The sequence below is a fragment of the Botryllus schlosseri genome, chromosome 6 (assembly GCF_051294905.1).
Source record: "Botryllus schlosseri isolate E-star chromosome 6, Bs_hap1, whole genome shotgun sequence".
Taxonomy (NCBI): Eukaryota; Metazoa; Chordata; class Ascidiacea; order Stolidobranchia; family Styelidae; genus Botryllus; species Botryllus schlosseri.
This window is the reverse complement of record NC_137241.1, coordinates 21,940,870-21,965,263: the sequence shown is the minus strand read 5'-3', so window position 1 is coordinate 21,965,263 and position 24,394 is coordinate 21,940,870. Positions and strand designations below refer to the sequence as shown.

Below are 24,394 nucleotides of genomic sequence, written 5' to 3'. Positions count from 1 at the left end.
ATTTTAGCTGGTAACTATAAACTGAGGCTATGCATTATGCAATAACTAGCGTAGTTTAGCAGTTCTTTGTATATGTGAGCGATACAGCGCCTTCTTGCGTATATATTAAACTCTATATTCGTTAATCGGTTCAGAATCAATGACCACTAAATCTGTATTTCAGACAACAAGCAACATGCAATGACGTAATCATGCCTCATACTTTGAAAAGGCAACTTGACTTGAATTGTCACTTGACTCGTGACTTGACTTGACTCGACTTGACTTGACTCGAGTCACATCCAAAAATCGAGTGACTTGACTTGACTCGAGTCACCTTCGAAAGTCGATTGACTTGACTTGACTTGAGTCAAAATGTGCAATGACTCGTGACTCGAAGGTAGTGACTTGATCCCAACACTGCTATATAATCTGATGGTTATTGATTATTATTCTAGTGGTGTTGGTTGTGTTTGATAGATTTTAATGAAGCTCATTCTCATTCGATATATAGTGTTTGGTAAAATAGACCCTACTGATCTGTTAATATCACCAATTAGTTGACAGACTAATCCCATCTACTTTATTTTTATAGATTGTTTATATATATATATTTATATATATATGTTTAAGCATAGGTTAACTCTCAATCACGATGTTAAGTGGATATTTGAGATTCTTGTGCTTCTGCACGTTGATTATTTATGTATCCTGCTATAACAACGGAGTAGCTAGAACACCGCCCATGGGATGGCTTTCATGGGAGCGATTCAGGTGCAATACAGACTGTGTTAACCACCCGAAAAACTGCATTAGTGAACAACTATACAGAGACATGGCTGACAGGTAGGACAACTGTAAAAATATGTTTCAATATTATGGTAAGTTCCGTACATTAAAATGACATGAACTGCATGGTGTGTGGTTTGTAAATGTGCAAGTGTATAGGTTGACATGATAATTTCACAGGATGTCCAATTCTTCTACCAAACAGTTCTCAGGCCTAGAATACTTGTATTTTCACTTACTTGGAAATCGGTATTTCTACTTTTACTTCTGCTTGAAGAGCTTTTTGGAGGTACAGAACTTCAATATACAATTTAATGGTATATTCATATTGAAATGAACCCGAATATTTTCGTATGACACTCGTCAGGGGTAATCAGCAACTAGTAGAGAATTGGAAAGAACATTGTATATCAACAATCGTATCGCAAAATATGTCGTCACCAGCATGAAATTTGTGCGGATAATTATCGAGACGACAGATTTCGCGTCGTTGGGAGGGGCCGTTCACACTTCTATTTGTGTGCTTTGGAGTTTACTTTTATCAAAATACACCAACCAAAACTATGTCAACGAAAGGAGTTCGTGTACCACCTAAAAATAGTAGGCCAACATCGAACGCTCTCTCATTTGAAATTTCAAGCTGGTGACGTCATATTTTGTGATACGATTATTTATATACAATGATCTTTCCAATTCACTACTAGTTGCCGACGATTACCCCTGACGAGTATCAGCACTGTCAGCCGAAAATGTTTGGGTTCATTTCAATATGATAATACAATTCAATTGTATACTTCTACTTGAGTAGGACCAACGATGACTACTTTGACCATCTCTGTCAATTTATACTCGATTGCTAATTGTTTTGTGCCATACATATGCCGATACCCATTTTTCAATTGATATTCGTCACTTCCTATACGAAACAATGATCCATCAAATGTTTTGGTTACCGTACTTGCTACTGTTGAACAGGAAATGTGACAGACAATAAAATTTCTTTCACGTATGGTAGCTTTTTCATGTAAATAGTAATTTTAAGGCTTTACGAGGATGGTTGGTTGAAACATGGTTACGAGTTTGTGAATGTCGACGACTGCTGGTCATCCAAGAACCGCACCACAGAGAAGGAGCTACAGTCGGACCCTGTGCGATTTCCAAGTGGTATAGCTGCCTTGGCAGACTATGTGCATGAGAAGGTAGGTACAGAAACAGAGTAATATCGCAAATGTTGATGACCTCCTGATTGTAATGTAATGCCATAATCTCTTCAGGGTCTCAAGCTTGGAATTTATGGAGATATGGGCACCCTCACATGTGGAGGATATCCAGGCACCATGGGTTACGAAAAAATTGATGCCCGCACATTTGCGAAGTGGGGAATTGATATGCTCAAACTTGACGGCTGCTACTCAAATGAGACAGAACAGGCTGTCGGATATCCGCTTATGAGCAAAGAGTTGAACGCAACTGGTCGACGAATCGTCTACTCGTGCAGCTGGCCAGCATATCGAGGCGGTCTTCCACCAAAGGTATTTTAGCTCCAGTGTACATCGAAGAATTGTGATTCCAATTGAGGTATCTAGGTGAATTATACTCTGTTGGGCGAAATCTGCAATTTGTGGCGCAATTACGGCGATATAGATGATTCTCTGGAAGCGGTCTTGAAAATTATCAATTGGTGGGGAGACAATCAAGACGCCCTCATACCGGCTGCTGGCCCCGGTAAATGGAACGACCCTGATATGTTGATTGCAGGGGATTTCTCACTCAGCTTTGAAGAATCGAAATTGCAATTCGGTATGATTTCATGTCCCGTTTTTCTTTATGAGGCTGTAAATCTCGTTTTTTTTCTTCGTAGGAATGTGGGCGATACTTGCAGCCCCATTACTGGTTTCCGCAGACCTACGTATTATAGATGAGAAGATCCGGGACAAAATTTACTTCAATACGGAAGTGATTAGAGTTAACCAGGATCCTCTGGGTATACAAGGGAGGCGAATCAGAACCGATCACATGTGTCAGGTAAGATAGTTTATATTGTATTGTCCTGATGCGCCAATATCAGCCGCCATTGGAGTTCCTGAGCCCACCTTCAAATAATTCATCACTAGAGACAACATGGTTTGTTGTAAAAGATCTTGATACAGGTGAAGCTGGTGATATTCCCAATTTTCACAACGGTTCATAACAAATGGAGAGATCTATGTTCATTTAAACAACTTCTCTGCTTTAAAGTTTTAAAAGTGCTACTGCCATAGACGTGATTGAAAAATACTTCACACTGTAATGTTCCCAACTTCCCCTTACTACCTGACTAGCGATGGTCACAATGTGTTCCTTGCCAAGTAACGGTAGCTTATTAGTAAATTGTTGAAAACCTATTTTGTAATTTGAGGGTATCACTCATCATAATTAGGCTACAAATCTTGAGCTATCATGAGACTACAGTAGGAAGGAATTGTTTGATCTGTTCAAATCTACTTGAAAATTCATCCATTTTAATACTAGGCATTGTGATGGTTGCCAATATTTTAATTTGATTCATCCAAAATTCTACATAAAACTTCGGTAATATTGTGAAGCTGTTGGGCTCATCATGGTTGTTTGTCTGACATATAACTATTGGTGAATGGTTGCATGTAGTTGCCGTCTATGATATTCTGCCCGATTAGAATTTCCTGATGGCATTCGCGATGGACATGAACTTCTTCAAAACATTTCAATGATCATTTTATGATTGCAGCTGTGGGTGAGACCGTTGGTCGGTGAGCAGCAAGCGATAGCCGTCTTCACGACTGAACCTTATGGGGAGCCGACAGGGTTTACATTTACATTGAAGGAATTGGGAATACAAAACCCTGCTGCGGAATACGTCCTTATCGACATTTTTGACACTGATAATAGTTTCAATCACAATTCTGACAAATCTTACGCTCTCACAGAGCCAATTACCATCGAAGTCAACCCGAATGGGATAAGAATGTTCCGTGCTGTTCCGTACAAGTTCTCAGTCTCTGAACTGAAGGTGGATGTATTGGAATTCGATCTTTTGTAATTCTTCTTTACATTCAACGTTTCTGTGATATGCAACAAATCAGTAGATTTTACCATGATTTGACAAGTTACGAAATTTATACACTATTGCGAGACCGTGCAACAATGAACTCGTAGTTTTTTACCATCATTTGACAACGTACTGAATACACTATATTGCGTGGCTATGACTTAGAAGAAACGTTTGGTAGCCTATGCATGGTGTTAAGCATTCGAAACGTGATATTAACCATGAAGGTTTTTGCGTATCGTCTCACAAAATACCCACTACTATGATATTTTTCAGTCCCATTGCTTGCCTCTAGTTTTAACAAGTCTACACTGGTATTGATCAACTTCAGTTTCCACTGCCCAAACAGTCGGGGACCACTTATCATGAACTCCGGCTTTGCTAGATTTATTTACGGAGGTTTCAATTAGATTTATTTACGCAGGTTTCAATAACACACATGGAGATTGTCCTCCTGATGGATTAGGTGTACAATGTACGTACACAGGTTCAAAATTGCAAATCATTCATACAAATGTATTTCTCATTAAGGACTCATATTTTAAAGAACAAGCCCCCTTCAATCAATTTTAATATTGCACAGCTAAGACACTGATACAATACTAGATATGTTTGATGAAAGAGAAAGTACAAAACAATATTGTCTAGGCGCAATTAAGACTCAATGACTTCAGAGAGCAGTAGACACCACACAAAATATAATCTGGCAGAAAACATGGGCTAATCACCGAAACAGTATCTCACAAAAATTTTAAAATTACTCATGGTTGGCATCAGAAGATGTGTAATTGGGTAACCTGAGTGGAAATGAAGGAAATATATGGGGTCTAGCCACACTCGAGCGGAGCCTTTCAAGCCTTCGCGATCGCCAATGTAAATTTTCAGAATGTTCATGGAATCCCTTTGGGTATAATAAAGGAGATTTGATCAGCTGTCGCGCCCCACTCCGCTCTATTCCTTTGAAAAATGACTATCCAAGCAGTCAGTCCCGCAATCCATATACAGCCGCCAATCGCCGACCTAATAATATACCGACGAATACAAGCTTGTTCTGGATAAGGCGGCTTCATGAACGCTTCTTTATAAAACCAGATGGTATTCACTATCCAAAGGAATGGGAGAAGAGCAAATCCACCTGAAAAAGTATAGCACCGTTACTCGAATATAAGTCAACGATACCTGTGTCCAGTAAAAGCAACAAGCAATATCCAGCGTCCATACAAGGACTTCAGATAATGAAAATAAGACCCATATATGTTATTACACCTCTGGTGTCTCCAGACCATGATAGTGCCATCCTTTAAATTCAACAGGTTGGTTCAGTTGGGGTTTATACATATCTCACGAAAGGTATAGATATTTGATTTCACGCCACCTCCACAACAGCCACAAGCAATCAATGTAGGCTATACCATTGGGACATGTTTAGAATTTCCAAATAAGGTGGTTAGGTGGCACCCGCAAAGAGGAAGTTATTTTCGAGCATACTGATTGTGCAACTTATCCACATTTGCAGCATCATTTTAGTTTCCAACAAGTGCTTTACGGACATCCCACCAAAGGCTGGGTTACTGCTACTTGCATTTTGTTCAGCACACCATCTCCTGCTGCATAGTTTATGAAATTGAAAGGAAATAATTCGGAGTTATCAATTGCTACCACAGGTGCAATGTCAATCATTTCCACTCAAAGCATGCTATCTTTCACAACATGTCTGGGTGGTTTAAAGTACACCGAGTGTAGAATATGCGTAGCCTAAAACCTAATATATCTATATACTGCAGGACAATTGTAGTTGAGGAAGTGTATGGGAAGAAGTTCGGAGCATATTAGGAATATAATATGCTATACCAGAAAAGTAACAGCAAACGGATCATGACGACTTCTTCCACCTTATATCTTTGACAGACCATGCAGAATTGCTATACAGTTTTGCACAGAAAATATGGGACCCTGGCGACATAGACCTCGCACCTTGGTTGGCTAAAGCCGGAACCCCGAGGGAGAACTCACCATAATAATATTTCTGGCAGAGCTTTAATTTTTCTTCATTGGATATCTTCTCTAAATTCATTGTTTCAGGAAAATTCTTCGATCCTGCAATCAATTCTAACTGCCCTGTCAAACAACGAAAACAGAGATGTGGCGATCTGAATTCAATGAATATAAATCTATCTCATTCTCAACCAGACACCAGAGCCGAGACGGGTGTTATTGTTGTCAGTTTCTCATTAATTCACTAGACAGCGACCAGAGCACCTTCACATTTAGAAATAACTTGGACCCAAATTTCTTTGAAATATAACCTTAACCAATAGACATATCATTGATAAATATGTATTTTGAAATAAAATTATGCCAAAAAGTGTTTATATTGCAAAATAAAATAATTTATATTTTTAAATCTCCAGCTAGGTCCGGGTTTGTATAACAGGATCATATCCTTTCGTTACAAGGAAACCACTGACTTGATCACAACAGCTCACAAAGCTATATAATCAGCTGAGCTCAGTAATCAGGGTGGGAGAGAGAGAAAGGGATCTGGAGATCATCAAGTCACTTGCAGCCAGAATGGAGACAATTAATCAGGTTTCAATCAATCAACGCATACTTTGGCCTGACATAAGTCAGAACAATACAACACCCCTCGTCAGATTCAGATAACATGATAAAAACAAAAAATGTTACAACTTGAAGTTAACTGAGTTACTGATGTTCTGATGTAATGATATATATTAAGTGATGAGATGATGTTATCATGAACATTTTATAGTTTTATGCACGACACTGCATGACATCGTATATAGTTGCTGAAATATTTTGATCTTGAATTAAATAGCGTAATTTTCCGCGATATTGTACCATGTCTTGAGCTTGCTTTTCTCATTTTTGTAGTGAGCCTATTCCAGATATCTATAACCAGGGGTACATTGACGCTGTGACGGGAATCAAATGGAATCACAATCAAAGAATGAAGTTCTGCCGGACTCATCTACTGGTGCAGTATTGAACCTACCAAAAGATGGTCACTATAAGATAACAAAATCAGGCGAAGTGAAGGTAACTTGAGTGTGTTTCCCAGGTCCCAGCTTCACAATGAATTTACATTGTGTCCATCCAAGTCTAACAACGAAATCATGTCAAGCTACTATCAACTACATATATTGCTTTGCTTCGACTTGAAATATTTTTGTAATCAGTTTCCCATAATTGAATGGCGAAAAACACTGTAATTCGCTTTGATTATGACTATACAAAGCACCATGAAAGTTATATCATTATTATTGAATCAATTAATTTTGTAGCTGCCTAGAAGACTTCTTCACTGCAGTGATGGAATATATGAGGAATACAGCACGGATGAAGAAGAAGAGGAAGAAGATGTGACACCTTACATTGATCCGGTATGTTTCCTTGTTGACAAGCCTCACTTCTGGTAGTGAGATATAACCACATGTCGTCAGTAACTTGACAGTTTTGACTCGAGTCAAGTCGAGTCATTTTTAATTCACCACCGAGTCCAAGTCGTCTAGCAGATGGTTGAGCTCGATTCATAGTGTAATGACTCGAGTCCAATTCATTGTGTTGATTGTCCAGTTTTGAGTTGAACTCTTGTTATCCCACATTTTACAACGCTGGTCGGCGATATTGAATGCTTTGCATTGTACTAATTTTCCTCACTTTGTCCCGTTTTCAAGTACCAGACTAATAGATGAAATAACAATAGTGTGGTAACTTTACTATTCTTCGAAACTACAATGAAATGTCGGTTTTGACGGTCCCAGCATCGTGTCGTGTGACTTGGTCCGAGTCATGCGCAATGACTCGAGTACAAGTCAAGTCCTTACACAGATTGACTCAAGTCGAGTCAAATCATCATTGACATTTCAAAATTTGAGTGCATAATTTTGCCGAGATAATTTTCGATTTACTTTTTCAAATTTGAATCGAAGTAGTTTAGAATATACCTGCTTCTATTTATAATGGAAGTAAAAAATTTACAGCAATTTGACACCAAACACCAAACTTTTACCAAAAAATTTTACGAGATGAGAGATGCTATAAATATTATTATATAATTTTTTATTGAAATATTTTTTTTAGTTTCAAAAGAAAAGAAATCATTTCATTTTCCTGTTTTTTGCTCTGATATGGATAAGTCATGGTGATATTGGAGTGGGCCTGCCTCTTTTTTGTTCAAATCATTCATGTGTTGTGATTCACTTTCCACAGCAAAGTCTTACTTGGGGTCCGTATATCTGGCACTACACATCAGTCAGCGCTTCCAAAGGACTGGCAGGTAGGCCACGGTGATCTATTTGTTGAACTATTGAGTTTAATGTAAATTATGTCCAAGGCTAAAGTATTGATCGTTTTCAGTTTGTGATTATCTCGGGGAAAGATTGGCTTGGTTTTTCGGCATAACTACTCCGCGATTCCAGTATGCTCTGGATGAGTTAGAGAGGAGGAAACTGGAGGAAGAGGAGGACGAACAACAAGCAAAAGAAGAGAGGGAGGCTGAGATGAACTATATTCGGTCTATGAAAGAAAAGTCAAGGTTTGTTCTTATATCTGATTGTACAACGGTAGTTATGCAGATAACATGTACCAGATTCCAATGTTGGAAAGTAACAAAAATGCCCTTTCTCGCGTTGATGATCGAGCAATGTAGATCTACTATTATTGGAACGGAATTATCCACGATTCACTTACGGTATAATTTAACAAGTCCTACATTTATATTTGAAGTATCTGTCGTTCTTGGTTCATTAATTCAATCCACAGCTTCTCTCTTACAACTAAATAGAATGGTCATAATCTCACTCGCGTTATTGTACCATCGCATTAATATTATTACTATTATTTTGACGCTATTACAAGTAGAAGTAGCAATTGTCAAGAAATTCCAAAACTACTTCATATAGAAGTAGAAAATGAATCGTCTGAAAAGTGCTCAAGTATTTTTGAGAAGTGGATGTATGGTTTATGTAGTATGCCCAAATAAGAGGTGGGTTGAGTCACTTTCAAATTTGTGACTAGCATTACTTAAAACGACCGATGACTCCACCAATAAGGGAATTTTCCAAAATAATATTATGTTACCGCGATACAGGGACTATTTTGTCCAGTTCATATGATGATTTCACACAGAAAAGTGCTACAAACCAATTTTGTTAACTACTTTCTACTTCACAGAATCTTGCATCAAAAATTGTTCTTCAGAAAGTAGTACAAGTAGGCAAAAACTGCTTGAGTAGGCCTTACTCCAAAAAAAGTAGAATTACTCTGTCTCTGATCACTTATAAGAATAATATTACACATTTGTTTTTTTGGTTATGGTGTGTCAGAAGCCACATCACAAATTAGTCTCATAGAACCATTAGTATTATCATCATAACACATTCATAAGACAGCTCTTTGATTGAATTGAATTCTTCTATGAGGTGCAGTGGGATCACACCTTATCAGTTATCAGTACGTTTTTGTTTGATTGTGAGTCACCACTGCCAGTCTTGACACATGACTGCTATATTGATTATCCCGGGAAGATGTTTCAGTAATAGTGCTAACAAGTGATTATTTTTCAGCTCACAAGAATATGATAATGTTGCATTGGAGGTCGGGAAAGACGAAGTGACTGATAACAGTGTTTAAAGGACATTCCGTTTACAAAGTCATTATTTGTGTTCTATTTTAGTCTTTCACATAATCCGTGCATTTATATTGCTATCTCTGTTACATTTTCTGGATTCACTTATAAAATTCTTCATTCTTTGCTTTTGTTGATACTGTTCTTATGTATTGTATTATGTTGTGTATAGCTAATGTATATAGTTAGTGTTGTTGTGTTGAATACTAGATGACACATTATTGCTCATGGCATTACTATGTTTCAAATCACTGCTGTAACACTGTTTCTGGACTGGGATGTTTTATATATTCCATCATTTCTATTTTTTAGATGTGATATCTTTAATATAATCACGTGATGTCCAATCCTGATCGTCTGCGTTACGCAGTTAAAACTTTGTATAAGAACTTGCTGTTCATGGGAAAGGATTATCCTCTCGGCTTCGTATACTTTCGAGACAAGTGTCACAACGCCTTCTGGAAAAACAAGGACCTCGCCGACCCTGTTGAAATTGAAAAACGTCTCAAGCACGGTGAATACATCATCAAGGAACTGGAAGCTTTGTACATGCTGAAGAAATATAGAACGCTTCGAAGTAGATACTACAAGGATGAACCCCATCACGAAACCATTCTTAAGGCCACGAAAAAAATGATTGACGGACCGTGAGACTTGAACGATCGACTCTATTCCCTCATTTATTACATTGCGCCTTGTCACTGTGCACTTTTATGTCTTGATTATTTGAGTGCGAGAGTGTATAATATTCTAATTCTATACCGCTTGAACCAGTGGTTCCAAAAGTGGACGATATTGCCCCCTGAGGGGCGATTTTGAGAAATGTTAGAAAGTGCGGTCAATGTTTTGTTTAGTTTTGGGTTTCTTACTAACCTCAATATATACTCGATGGGTGCTGATGGAAAAGAGGCTCTGTGCTTCACTCAACCCAGCCCGAGACAAGCTGAAATTTGGATCAATTTATGTCAATTGGGTTTGTTAATGATTCCTATTTGAGGAGCTTCTTGGAGGTACAGAACTTCTATATACAATTGATTAGTATATTCATATTGCAATGAATTCGAATATTTTCGGCTGACACTCGTCAGGGGTAATCGTCAGCGACTAGTAGAGAATTGGAAAGAACATTGTATATCAACAATCGTATCACAAAATATGACGTCACTAGCATGAAATTTTGTGAATTAGAGAGTGTTCAACGTACTATTTTTAGGTGGCACACGAACTCCTTTTGTTGACAGAGTATTGGTTGGTGTATAGGCCTACACCTAAAAATAGTACATTGAACGCTCCCTCATTCGCAATTTCATGCTGGTGACGTCATATTTTGTGACACGATTGTTGATATACAATGATCTTTCCAATTATCTGCTAGTTGCTGACGATTACCCCTGACGACTGTCAGCCGAAAATGTTCGGTTCATTATGAATATACTATTCAACTGTATATTAATGATTCCTCTTAATTTTGTAGCAACGTGTTGTTGCAGTGCATCCAAAACCTACTTTTCACTTGACATATGAATTTGCTGTAGCAGGGTTTGCTATAGCAAGGATTTTGACGTGATAAATATTGCGTATGTAAAATTAGTATTTCACCAGTGATAAAAACTGTTGAACAAATAGTATACAAACAAAACCACGTAAGTGAAACATGTATATCAACCTACTTGAGCACTTTGCAACCGTAGTGATTACCTCTAGCTTCTAGCATGTTGATGAAGACATGTCGAGCTTCATAAAGGGGGCGATGAGTCCAAAAGTTTGGGTACTACTGGTTTATACAATCTTTTGTTTTAAAAATAGATTACTAATCATTGGTGGTGAAGTCGTCTATGGCAGTGCAGCAGTTATGTCATTTCACGTTGACATGCGTGAGGCATGGAGAAACCGATGCTAACGTTGACGGTATCGTGCAAGGACAAGGCGTGGATTCTTCAATCAACGCGACAGGAAAGCTTCAATCGCAGAAATTAGGAAAAGTTTTGAAGGACGAAAAGTTTGATTTGGTTTTATCAAGCGATTTGACAAGGGCCAAGCAAACTTGCGCGAAGATACTTGAAAAAAATGTCGACTCCAACGTGGAAGTCTCCTACGATCGCATGTTACGTGAAAGAACTTTCGGCGTCATGGAAGGCCGGTATTATCACGAGCTGCAACATTTCGCTTTCCCTTCTCAAGATGTGGAAGAGACGAACCTGCCGCAAGGCGCCGAATCGCTCAAAGACGTGGAAAAGCGAGCAGGTGATTTCTTCAAAGATTTATGCGGCAAGATCGAAGAATTAGAAAGTTCCGGAAACACAAATGTACTCGTTGTATCACACGGAGGATTCCTGGCATGTCTTTTTAAATGTTTCGAAAAAGTATACGGGTGTTCTTTTCCGCGGGGCGCTAATCCCGGGTATATTTCGCTTAACACTTGTAGATCGAAGTTTGACGTTACGTTAGACGGCGGTAAAATAATGATCGAGTGTATGTGTCTCAACGACAGTAGACATTTAAGCTCGTAATCGCTATATTCTGATAGATTATCCCTGCCCTTTACCAGATTCAAAGATATCCTATTCTTTATGTTTTAAATTTATAATCCGGCGCATCCCAGATGCTGATATTTAACCAGAGGTGGTCGGTAGTTTGTGCCTACCGTACTTGCCCTAACTCAGGTGTTGTATTTTTCAGACTACCTCCACTTGTGATTAACAGTTTTAGGCAACTTTGCTTTTTCTTTTCACTTTGGATTTGGTGATGTAGCAAATAGTTTTGATACATGTATGTATTACTGACTGAAATGATGCAGTCAACTGGGCGAATTAGCTGAATATATCTAAAAAAAATTGCACCGATTAGTAGTGTGAGTAGTCGTTGGCGTCAGTATCAAAGATGCACCCCGCAATTTCAAAAGTAAATTCCTGCTATGAACTGCTAAAAGAGTGTGACCCCTCGACCAAATCCACGTTTGAAGCTATTTAGGCACTTTTCATTTCCTATTTCTACTTGACTACTTTCACCTTTTCTTTTTTTAATTGGCATTACTGTGTACTGTACACTGCACAGTTGAACAACCGGTTTTCTGATTGCCGCTAAAAGGAACCTATTCATCAACATGGAATTGGACGAAACGTACTATGTTAAATCAAACTACATCGAAACTGTGAGTTACCGATTTTCTGCCGCTCCGTTGGTAGTTCTGCGTGAGAAATTGGTTTAAAACTCTTTCAGGCATCCGGCAATAAAGTAAGCCGCAAGAGCGTTCTCTGCGGTAGTCAAAATATTGTTTTAAACGGAAAGGTACGTTTGGAATTTTGCCCTGCACGAGCGTTGTAAAAATTCCGTTTCGTCCAACAGACGATCGTACAGAACGATTGCATCATCAGAGGCGATCTGGGTAATGTTCGGGTCGGCACAAATTGCGTCATCAAAAGCCGCTCGATAATCCGTCCTCCTTTCAAGAAATTCAGCAAGGGGTAGGGCGATGATGTTCATCGTGTTTGGTGTGATTTTGTTTCGAATGGTTGCTTCCAGGGCCGCCTTCTTCCCGTCGGTTATTGGCAATCACGTTGTCATCGACGAAGATACGGTTATAAGTTCGCAGAATATCGGCTCCTACGTCCACATCGGGAAGAATTGTGTCATAGTAATTGCCTTTTATTTTTTGTGGATTACTGGCAATTCAAGTGAATGATCCTTACTTTTCCCAGAGGTAGTCAGTAGTGAAGTACCACTACTTTTTGGGAGGTAGCCTACACCAATGGTTTTTATATTACTTCTACTTGAACAGTTTTAAAGCAAGGTTACGTTTTTTCAATTTAGTTTTTGTAAAGTAAAGTAAAATGCATCAGTTTTATAAGTGTAATTGTCATAAGAACTGCATGAAATAGCCCCATCCATCAAGGTGACTGTATGTGTTTTTAAAAATTATACCATTTGTATAGTCTCATGCGTTGGTCGCACCCTGCATTTTCGAACGTAGCCATGTTGATTAACTGATACAAAGAATGTAATCCCTGGACTAAATCTACTTTTTCTCAAGTTGAGTACTTTTCAGACCTTTCATTTTTCTACTTCCACTTGTAGTAGTTTCGAAATTGCTACTTCTGCGTGTAATTGAGTAGAAATTTGGGGCGTTAATTTTACTAGACATGTCCACATTCATGTCGAAATATAAGCAATCTCTTCTAAATGGATACTAGTCAGCCCTCGAGATTACCGGACCACGACCTAGTATATCGATCTCGCCTTCCGCCACATGCCACCTCACTTTGTCGCTTGCCTTTTATATTCTCAGCTTTACTTTTCATTCAGTGTGCATTCAGTGCCTCTTTTGCATCGCCTAGGCCAGTGGTTCTTAAACTTTTTTCCTCCAGCGCCGCCTTTCAAAAATTATCGTGCTGACGATTTAATTTCGTAGCTCTCAAATACAAGTATATTTAGTTATTCATTTCGTGCACAAAGCTTCAAACTTTATTTTATGTACAAGGGGCTCTCACTCTCAAAATTGATATACATTGCCTCCTTCGATTTTCACACGCGTTGCTGGATATAATACCTAGTTAGAAACGTTTTGTTGAAAATATCCCTAGCAAGCGTGACGGCAGTGTTTAATGGGGAATTGGCCGTCTAAAAGTACGCGCATTTAGTTATACATGAATTATAATAACCCACTACATTTATGAAAACAAATGTAGCAAACATTGTCGCGTAGCGCGACCAAACCTTTAGGGATTTGACATGTTTTGTGGAATGTTAATTTGCTCTGAATACTCATTGAGGATATGTCCTACCACATCATCTACTGCGAAGCCATTTTTCTTCAGCGCCCCCCTGAGCCCAGCGCGCCCCCTGAGCGTTTCCGCTCCCGTCAAAATCGCCAGCGCCCCAAGGTTAAGAACCACTGGCCTAGGCCATGTGGGTGTCTGATTTCAAAGACTACTCCAAGTCGTTTCGACACTTTCCTATCTTTTCATTTTATCGCAGTTATTTAGCGTTTTGAAATGATGAAAATATTAATAAACTGATACTGACTTTTGCAGGGTACAAAATCAGTATTGAAGGACTGTTGCATGATTGCCGACAACACAGTGATTGCCCCGGAAACTGTGGTGCCTCCGTTTTGCGTGTATGCTGGCTCCCCGGGTATGGCCTTAATTGTGCGATGTCTGATTGACTTGGTTATTGTCATTTTCAAAATTCCTTTTCAGGTAGATGCGTTGCTCAACTGCCGGAGTGCACGGTCGACCTTATGGTCGACGCCACGTCTCAATATTACAGGAAGTTTATACCCGAGCAATGCTGATCTGCTGCGTGCTTTAGGCAAATACATAGCGCAATCTCCTAATCTCGGGACACGTGTCTGACATCGAACTGTTGCATGCGTAGCGAAACCGTGCGTGGTGTTCGGTGGCTTGGTTCTATTCGTACGTTCAGCCGGACTTGACCTTGGCTAATATTTCTTTGATTATAAATCTTTTTCGTCTATCATCAATAACTTTACAGTGTACCTATATATGAAGTTGAATCTTCATTATTGACACAAATAAAATCCGGATTTTATTTTCATTATTAGGACGATTAGGTAGGCCTACTCGTACAATCAAAGAGCACGGAAGAAGACTATAGCAAGTACAACAGTCGTGAATTGATTCGCAGCGAACTGCCAGCTCGACCCACTTTCGTTCTTGGGTTTTGTAAGACGTCGCTATCGCGGATCATATATACATACGCGGAACCTGTATAAACCACTTGCTAAATTGAAGGGTGCGTCGATCTTCGCAGCTACCGCAAAATGGCTAATGAAAGTATACTATTATGTGCAGTGCTACCAGAGGTGGTCAATCATTCATGAAGTACTTCTACTTTTTCGAAGTACTCAAGTAGTTTTCCACTAGAGGAACTTGAGTAGATATAATTTCCCGCTATTTCCACTTCATAGTATTTTGTGATCTACTTATTACTTTTCGCTATTTTCCGTTTGTCAAGTAGAAGTAGTTAAATCTTCCAATCAGAAAGATAGCCTTTAGAAGGAATGTCGGGACTGTCTTAACGGAGTAGGCCTACCAACATTTAATTTTCATGAAAGTTGAGTAAAGCTCAGAATTTTCGTCGCGCTTCGCCCGCAGTAGATATGGAGTGTCAAATATGTTTTCACGAAAGTAACGGTGGATATAATTTAGGTAGTGGGTTGTGTTGTTCCGCTTACACCGCATTGTCGCCCATATGAATTATTTCATCACAGTAAATATATAGGCTTTGGCCCATCATAACGTTTGAAAATAGCATTTCGCAATGTAGCAATTATCATATTGCAGTCTAGCAGCCTATGGCGTGTCCTAATTTGGGAATGTGGACTCTGACTTTTTTGAGCTTTAGGCCTGTTTTAGCAGACCACCGTTGAAACTTTCTGGGCAAAAGACATGGAATATATTTTCCACTTTTTTAGAAGTAGTATTTGTATTTCTCATTCAACTCCCAATATCATATACTTATTGCCTCTATTTTCCGAAAATAAAACCACACAATATGGCATTTTTACGACCCTCCATATTTTTATAAACGTATAGGCCTACTAATCGCACAAAATGTTAACATCGTATCCGATACAACTTCTCCGTATTGCGCTTCGACTAGACTACGGGCCTTAAAATATGGGGGCGGGCGTGATGCCATTATATTTCTAAAACGGGTGTTCGAGTAAACAAAGGATTAGTAACGTATTTCCGTATCGATGCTATCATTTGCATCCCAGAATGCGGATAAATGCTTATTCTGTCGAAAATTGATACCTCCTCGGATACATCAATATAAATCATGCGCTCTATATACATTTTCGCATAGCTGAATTTGCAGCTTTTTTGAAGGTCCATGCGAACGTATCATGACCGTTTTCGAAACTAGTTACTTACTTGAGTAGATTTAAAGTCAGTCAATTCTACTTCAAGTAGTTTTAATAGGACTAATTCTATACTCGTGTTTGAGTAGATTTTTGTGTCCTACATTTTACTTCTACTTGAGTAGCTATATCTTTGACTTTGACCACCTCTGAATGCTTTGCCATACTGCAATATAGGCTATACTTTTACTCGTGGCCCCGTTCATATTCTAGTTATGCCAGTGACGTCATATTTCGTGATACGATTTTTGGTATTGTGGCGCTCTGCTCCCTATAATACAGTAGTTCCCAACCTTTTTGTCTTCATTCGCCACTTCAGATTTATTCCGAGCCTTCATTCCCCACCAGGACTGTAACAGCACTTCGTCAGCCCGCCCCTAAAAAAACGTTGGTCTTGTACCCCCACTGGGTGATAATACCCAACTTACGGGGGGCTTCAAATCCTTTCAGCCACCCGAGCCTGTACGATTTCCACCAGCTCGCGGCCCTGGAAGCAGGGCTTTGGAGCCGGAGCCCCATAATCGTGTATTTTTACCGGAGCTCTACATAGAATTCAGCCGGAGCTGGAGCCAGTTATTTGAGGGGTAGCTCCGGCTCCGACGTATTTCATAAGATGCTATTATATATGCAACAACCATAACTGCTGATTTCACATAATTCAACAGCAGAACTTCGCGAATTAAAAATCTTTGCTTCTTTGGCGCTACCTTTTCCGACTAACCCTGTTCCTGGGGATTTAACAGTAGAGCAGTCGTATGTTCAATTTTCATACATGAGTACCGAACCTCGGTATTCGAAATATGCCTGTGAATGTTGTGAATATTCGGCATACCCGGAATTTCATCATCAGCACAACTTTGTTGGCCAATTGTATACGGTTCGAAAATAATGATCACTATGTGTTACGCGAAATGGGACAGAGGATAAAAACGTGATTTCGTGGCACATGTCGATATGACGAGCACGGGCCGAGAAATTCCATCTCATCGTTGCTATGAATCGGATGAGCAAATACTCGTTCCTTCGTGATAGTTCTTCAATCGATCCGCGAAATTGGAAAGTGTTATTGAGTATACATGCTAATTGGAATTCATTACTGCGCATCATCGTCATTCACTCCAGTAACGATTTTCTAGCGTAAATAAGGGATGGCAGATGAGTAGGCCTAGCCCGAAACCCCATGGTATTTTATGTTGGAGACTTCTGATTTGGTATGCGATTTCCAATTTGTAATCATCTGTTTCGTAAACTTGTACATGTGCATTGTGCAATGTGCAGACTGCATAGTTTAATTCGTTATGGGTATGGCGCAATGCAGGGTTGTAATAACTCGAGTCAGACTCGAGTCACGATTTTTTGTGACTCGACTTGACTCGAATCACTTTCTTGAAACGGGAAAATGACTCGACTCAATTCGAGTCAATATTTGGATTGACTCGACTTGTACTCGAGTCATTACGCATGACTCGGCCCAAGTCATTGACTCGGCTTATTTGATATGACTTGAAGACGAAGAAATTTGCAACTCGTAATTGTTAGATCAACGCACCTGACGAATTCTGCCGACATCGCTATTCGTCATCACTGCTTTCGTTGCACTCGTCTGATATCAGATATGCCGCCGTAAAAAGCAACAGGCAATGCAATGCATGCAATGCAATGCATTGTACGAAATCATCCAGTGATGAAGAGATAATAAATCCTCCGCAATCAAAGTACTCAAGACTTTCCATTTATACAAGCAAATAATCGAAGCAAAGTTAAATTAGGGCCAATGCAATGACTCAGATGGTCAAGTATTGGAAGAGACTGATAAGCTCATGTGTAGATTCGAAGGCAATGATTCTTTGCATTTTAGGGCGACTAGAAAGAATGAGTATCCAATGCTTTTCAATGAGGTTCAAAATGCTTGTGAATTCCTGCATCTAGTGCACCAGTGCAACGTGTATTCAGTAGATGTGTATTAATTCTAAGGCCATGCCGATTTGTTATATCTGAGGATCCCCTTTCCCCTTTGGTATTTTTGAAGTGTAACTCCTTATATTGATTTGATCTGCCGTTTGTGAAAACACACGACACCCTCCGCCCATTTGACGTTTTTAGGTATGCGCATTGTGCATGTGAGAATAACGAATGGCTAATGTTGTGTGATGTTTGTACAATAAGGCTGTTCAAAAATAACTTCTGTTTTATTTTACTGGATGGTTACTTCATAAAATTGTTACGCTGCATTGAAAGAACACTGTATCTTGCTAAATTTTAAAAAGTAGAATCAATGATATGCGAGGACAAAATTTTGGATTCGAAAATTAATGGAGTATTTTTAGTGAGAAATTCTTTCATATAATATAATTAGCCTACATACAAGTAGTTAGCCGGCTATTTTTTCATATCCAAAATATCCTATACTGTAATAACTTCGCTTCTTCCAATTGGAATCAAGCCAAATTTGCAAGGAATCATATTTTCACACACTCTAACAATATCACGAGGTAGCCGGTAAAATTCGAAAATCCATATTCGTAATTAATCCAAAATTTTCTCTCATAACATTTCTTTCTACCGGTTCGTATTTATTGTTGGAAGAAGAAAAAGAGTGGCGCCTATCACCGTCAGGTCTTGTGCGCCACGACATTACTAAATTTTAATTTAGCAGCAATTCAAATATATCGATCACAACTCAGCACATATTCTACCACGTATTTTAAAATGCTTGGATCTGTTAGTAAGTTCACGAGGCGAAATGGAATATTCATACAAACACAAGCACGGCGCAGGAACGTTCTATGAAATTCATGCGAGGGGCAGTCTAACATAAAGTGCTCAACCGTCTCAGGCTCATTGCAGGAGCTACAATGTGGCGATGGTGCGATTCCAATCTTAAACAAGTGTGCGTTCAGTCCGCAATGACCTGAGCGCAATCGAAATAATATTCGGTCGCAAATGCGATTTTCAAGACTTGGTGTACTATGATGAAGGGATTCACGAAAAAGTTTGAAATGAGAGCCTTTATCTTCTTCGAGGTAATGTTGGTTCCAAATTTGCTTGCAATATTTCAGTATGACTTGCTTAGCTTCATGCCTTGTCAAAACTGTATTTGTAGGATTCCGCCCTTCAGATGACGTTGCTGCGGACTTTGCCAATTGGTCTGCCGTCTCGTTGCCTTTAATATCGACGTGTGCTGGTATCCAAACGAAGATAATATGTATTTTCTGGAATTTAAGCTCAAGTAGATTAGTTGAAATTTCATTTGATACTTTACTCATCCTTCGGAAACGCGCTTTTTGTAGATGCTGCAATGCACTGCAACTGTCCGACAGTAGTAAATATTTCTTGTCATACGAACCGTTTTCTAAAATCCACTTCAGTGCCTCGGAGATAGCAGTTAGTTCAGCTGTGAAGCTTGACGAATACAAGGAACATCGTTTGGTTATCGACACGTGGTTTGGGATATACACTGCACATCCCGTTCCGAAGTCGTTTTTTGAGCCATCCGTATAAATATGGTCGTATCCAATGTATTTTTCTGTTATATATGACAAGGAATTCTGACGTAACTGTTCAAATGAAGTATCGGACCACTTGGAATGCAGTAGATGAAAATCTACGCAGGGAACAGGAATTTTCCATGGTTGCACAGTTGTGTGTCGATACGTATCTATTGTGAATTGTTGGAGCAAGTCGATTTTTGAGATAAGGTTGAAAGTTCGAAATTTTGGATTTGTCAAACCGTATATTTCGTGCCAGGTATCATCTAATAATTCCGATGCTGGATTGTTGTCGGCGGAATGGGCCAGAAGAAAACAGCGATAATTAAGGCAGAGGTGTAAATGACGGGTGTGAAGTGGCACCTCGTTACATTCGGCTTCTAAAGCGCAAATCGGAGTGCTTCGCATTGCACCGCAGCAGAGCCTCAGAGCTTGATTATGTATTATATTCAGTCCATCCAAATGTTTTTTCGCGGCAAAAAAGTATGCTGGCATTGCGTAATCGATTGTACTCCTAATCATCGCTCGATACAACTGTAACAGAGAAGATCGACTTGCCCCCCAATAAGTGCCGGTTAGGAGTCGTATCATATTCAATCGCTTTGTGCATTTCGAGGCAATATTTTCAATGTGATATTTGTATGTTAGTCTTCTATCAAATGTGACTCCCAAATACTTCGCTTTATCTTCAAATCTCAACGGAACTCCACCAAAATCTAGCGTATGATGACCAACTTTAATTTTTCTGGTGAATATCACTGCAATTGACTTGTCAGTAGAGATCTTGAAACCCCAATCTGAGCACCATCTGTGTATCACGTCTAATGATTTTTGAACTTCCGCCACTGCGTCAGTTAACGACAACTCACTGTCCCATACTGCACAGTCGTCAGCAAAGAGACCATTTCCCACCTGCATGTGGTGCCAAATCATTTATCATTACTGCAAAGAGGATGGGGCTTATAGAGCTTCCTTGCGGAAGACCATTTTCAAGTTGAAATGGGGTGGATAGCGAAGAACCAATGCGAACCGAGAACGATCTGTCACGCAGAAAATCTGATATCCATTTCAGCAACCTCCCATGTACGCCGAGGGCAGACAGTTTATAGAGCAAACCATTTCGCCATACCATATCGTAGGCTTTCTCGATGTCGAGAAAAACTGCAACTACTGATCTCTGATTGTTCAGTGCCTTATATATGGTGTCGTGTAGGCGAAGTATATGGTCTAGGGTACTGCGATCGTGACGAAAACCCGACTGGGAGTAATGAAGAAGATCGTTCGCCTCAAGAAACCACTGAAGTCTATTTACTATCATCACTTCCATAACCTTACAAAGATGGCTGGACAATGAGATGGGTCGATATGATCCCGCTTCAGAAGGATCCTTTCGTGGTTTTAGGATAGGAACTACTACAGCATGTTTCCAGGATTTAGGTAATTTTCAGTACAAGTGTAGAAAAGGCCGTAAATAGTAACGGGGTATAATGGGAACACTGAGTGTAGATATTGAAGTGTTGCACTATATAAGTGTAAATGTTGCACATAAATGGGAATTAGCGGGTGGATTGAGTAGTACGACCCATATGGAACAGGTGTATTATAAGCCCTAGGATGTTAAAACGTGGATTTGCCATATCCAGAAATGACGACTGGAGTGGGCGCTTGCGAACAAACCTTCAAACCTAAAAATGTAACATTTTGTGCAGAGGCATGCCGGCAACATTATGCGCTCGGTTAAAAAGGAAATATCATACAAATACGTGTAACTTTGTCGTCTTAATATCGAACATACCAATACGACGAATCAACAATGTGGGAGTTTATTCATGCAACAGACGCCAATCACAACAGAACTGAACTAAACAGACACGCCTGGAACTGACGGTCAGATATAGTCCCCACGAGAATGTGCTTTTCACATATAGCAATGTAAATCTAAAATGGCGACATGTTTTATGGTTTAAGCAGTTCGTTTCAGGTAACCTGCACCCGTGGAAATTGTTGGTGACGCAATGGCGGACTTCGGCAAAAGTATATATACCAACCACTCCGGTTTTCTTCCCGACCGAGCTAATATCATGTCAATCGAATGGCGACGAACGGAGAAGGGCGACTCGATGCAGGAGCTGACTACGACAACCCCTGAATCACGCGAATTTTGCACCACGAAATATACGTCAATTGACCTCAGCTTTACCGTTATCGCTAAAGAAAACCAGCTACATGACGAGCATCTCGAAAGTATCACAAATGAAGGGGAACACATACATCGTAAGAAACCTTTCATCGGTGGTGAGCAATTGGGAGTAGTTTCAAAATGTTACCTAAGCTACCATAATTGTTGTATTAATAATGATAATGTGGATGGTGTCTCGTTAACGCAATAAACACACAAGCGCGGAATGATTGAAAGGCATAATAGCGATTACTAGTGACGTATATGGACATTGGACATCTTAGGTCATTACTCGGAAAACGACTAGCATGAAAAGAACAACAACCCGATAGTATGATTGCTTCGAAAATGTGTTCTCGGGAACGTATTGCTAGAATAGAGCCCGTGTTTCTGTAATCCGTCTGTGTGCATGAACTTTAAATTGAACTTATGACCATATGTCTAGTTTTATAGGTAGATATCAGGCTTGATTGGACTGGGCCGGCTCAAACGATCAAGGTTTTGGTCCGGCCCGCGACGCTAAATCGACTTTGACATTCCCGTCTATGGTTGACCGTATACGATAGATCAGAATTAAATGCGATAGTTACTATCGTCATTTGCGTGCGGTATAAAGCACTCCGTAATGACAAAAGTGATGCAAACATCGCGCAATGAGGCTGTACGTACACGTGAGGTAATATTGAATGTTAAAATGCAAAAGTATTGGCGCACATGCACATACTGGGTATTCAGGCAGTAAATTGCCTCTACGCGTAAGATCTGTAATTTCTCTAAATTCGGTTTTAACTTCCGGACGCCCGTTTACCAATTAATAAAGGCTCTTAACTTGAATTGACCATTGTGACGTGAGTCCACTTTACCTCGGCATTATCATTCATCGGCCTGATTAAACTATTTGTAAAAGTGTCGCACTCGTTTCTGCGGTCGTGGGCTAAATTGATACATGAATGCTTGCTTGCTTGCTATAAATTGGTTGTGAGGATAATTCCCTTGGTTCACTAGTTCTTTTTGGACGCATGGCGAAACTCAATATCACCTCGGTTAAAGTTTAAATCGTACAAGGCATATGGTGCCAGCCATCCGGCCTGGGTAACGATCCTGCATGGTCGAGGCAGTACTTGTTCTGCCCAACATATTTCGATCAAAATGTAAATTTTTAAATAATGATTTCCTCCATGGAAATCGCCACACGGAGTGTGTAAAACATATTAATTTAATACGTCATACTGTAATCGTTGAACGTGATACTGCGATTTTGTGCTCGGATTGTCGTTGTTGGTAAGTTAGTAACGCCACCATCGTATTCTAGAAAACGGGGCAAAAACTGATATAGTTCGCAGGTTTCGTGCAGTAGACCGGAGTAATATTTATACTGCTATGCGCCAAGTCTGTGTAGTACGGGCAATAAATCTGTGACGGCAATCGTGTCTTAACAAAGTACTGCAAAATCGAGTTTGCAGCTAATGTTCTGCCTTATGTCATTCTTATCGCGTGCGCGGCGAAAACGCTCCACCACTAAATATGGGAAACCCATGTTGTAATATTCTTTTTGTGTGTGCGGTTTTTGGGAGGGTCATAAGTGGAAGGCAAGCGCTCACGGCATGCCGTGAGAGTAGAAACATTCCGGTACTACTGCAACGTGCAATTTCTGGAAAGGAAATACCACTGGCCATCCGGATACTAATTTCTTATGTAGGAATGTAGTAGTTTTCGTGACAGTTTCCTGGGGCGCTGGGTACGGTAATTGACTTCGCAAAATAGCAGAACGATTATCTTGTCCTCCACCAAACCCTTTTAACGATGGCGCAATTCCTTACTCTGAAGGCATATAAGCATTTGTACGTTAACTTCTTCATCAGTATATACTTAGGTTGTAGTTAGATAACAACCTAATCGTCTATCTTTATAGTTATACTCAGATGAAAGCTTGGAGAAACTGAGGTTGACTTATTCACATTCATATGTGTGTATGACTGTATATTCCTGTACTCGTCTTTATGTACTAATGTATACCATTGGTATTATGCGTATTGTCCTATCATTACAAGTAGACGTAGAATAAGGACTTGGAATGGATCAGCCTGGTCTAGATATAGCCTACATAGCTACGAGACCGAGATAACTATGGGTTGAAAACTACTTACCTGTTGGAAAATTATTTTGTTTTGCGTATATATATGAGCAAAGATTTGAGGTCAGCTACATCAAATAAAAACATAGAGTGATCAGAATCGCTTCAATATCTAAGTGAGTATCGTAACTCGAGCAAGGAATCCTGTATCAGATGTATGGGCACTAGGCAGTCTGCACTATTGTGAAATTATCGATTCAACTCACAAGGCTATTCTTACAT

At 39.6% G+C, this 24,394-nt stretch overlaps 6 protein-coding genes across 6 annotated transcripts; 5 read left to right on the top strand and 1 right to left on the bottom strand.

Annotated features, from left to right (window-relative positions):
- Positions 1-555: 555 nt before the first annotated feature.
- On the top strand, positions 556-4,006 carry LOC145440373 (alpha-N-acetylgalactosaminidase-like). The gene is made up of 6 exons (XM_080317966.1): positions 556-825; positions 1,811-1,967; positions 2,043-2,300; positions 2,355-2,568; positions 2,630-2,793; positions 3,515-4,006. Exons 1-6 carry the CDS (start codon positions 635-637, stop codon positions 3,824-3,826), a joined length of 1,296 nt encoding a protein of 431 aa, XP_080174092.1. The 5' UTR covers positions 556-634; the 3' UTR covers positions 3,827-4,006.
- Positions 4,007-4,206: 200 nt separating this feature from the next.
- On the bottom strand, positions 4,207-6,046 carry LOC145440390 (gamma-secretase subunit PEN-2-like). Its single transcript, XM_080317991.1, has 2 exons — positions 5,849-6,046; positions 4,207-4,970 (listed from the first exon to the last, which is right to left on the bottom strand). Exons 1-2 carry the CDS (start codon positions 5,907-5,909, stop codon positions 4,726-4,728), a joined length of 306 nt encoding a protein of 101 aa, XP_080174117.1. The 5' UTR covers positions 5,910-6,046; the 3' UTR covers positions 4,207-4,725.
- A 548-nt stretch (positions 6,047-6,594) lies between these two features.
- On the top strand, positions 6,595-9,798 carry LOC145440388 (protein FAM177A1-like). Its single transcript, XM_080317988.1, has 5 exons — positions 6,595-6,895; positions 7,141-7,239; positions 8,069-8,135; positions 8,216-8,393; positions 9,424-9,798. Exons 1-5 carry the CDS (start codon positions 6,788-6,790, stop codon positions 9,488-9,490), a joined length of 519 nt encoding a protein of 172 aa, XP_080174114.1. The 5' UTR covers positions 6,595-6,787; the 3' UTR covers positions 9,491-9,798.
- A 26-nt stretch (positions 9,799-9,824) lies between these two features.
- On the top strand, positions 9,825-11,292 carry LOC145440389 (LYR motif-containing protein 5A-like). The gene has a single exon (XM_080317989.1). The coding sequence runs from the start codon at positions 9,825-9,827 to the stop codon at positions 10,134-10,136; it is 312 nt and encodes a 103-aa protein (XP_080174115.1). The 3' UTR covers positions 10,137-11,292.
- Positions 11,293-11,320: 28 nt separating this feature from the next.
- LOC145440382 (fructose-2,6-bisphosphatase TIGAR-like) lies at positions 11,321-12,539 on the top strand. Its single transcript, XM_080317979.1, has one exon. It carries the CDS (start codon positions 11,321-11,323, stop codon positions 11,993-11,995), a length of 675 nt encoding a protein of 224 aa, XP_080174105.1. The 3' UTR covers positions 11,996-12,539.
- LOC145440386 (dynactin subunit 5-like) lies at positions 12,494-15,041 on the top strand. The gene is made up of 6 exons (XM_080317984.1): positions 12,494-12,636; positions 12,705-12,773; positions 12,831-12,949; positions 13,008-13,119; positions 14,516-14,618; positions 14,684-15,041. The coding sequence occupies exons 1-6, from the start codon at positions 12,589-12,591 to the stop codon at positions 14,776-14,778; spliced, it is 546 nt and encodes a 181-aa protein (XP_080174110.1). The 5' UTR covers positions 12,494-12,588; the 3' UTR covers positions 14,779-15,041.
- The last annotated feature ends 9,353 nt before the right edge of the window (positions 15,042-24,394 follow it).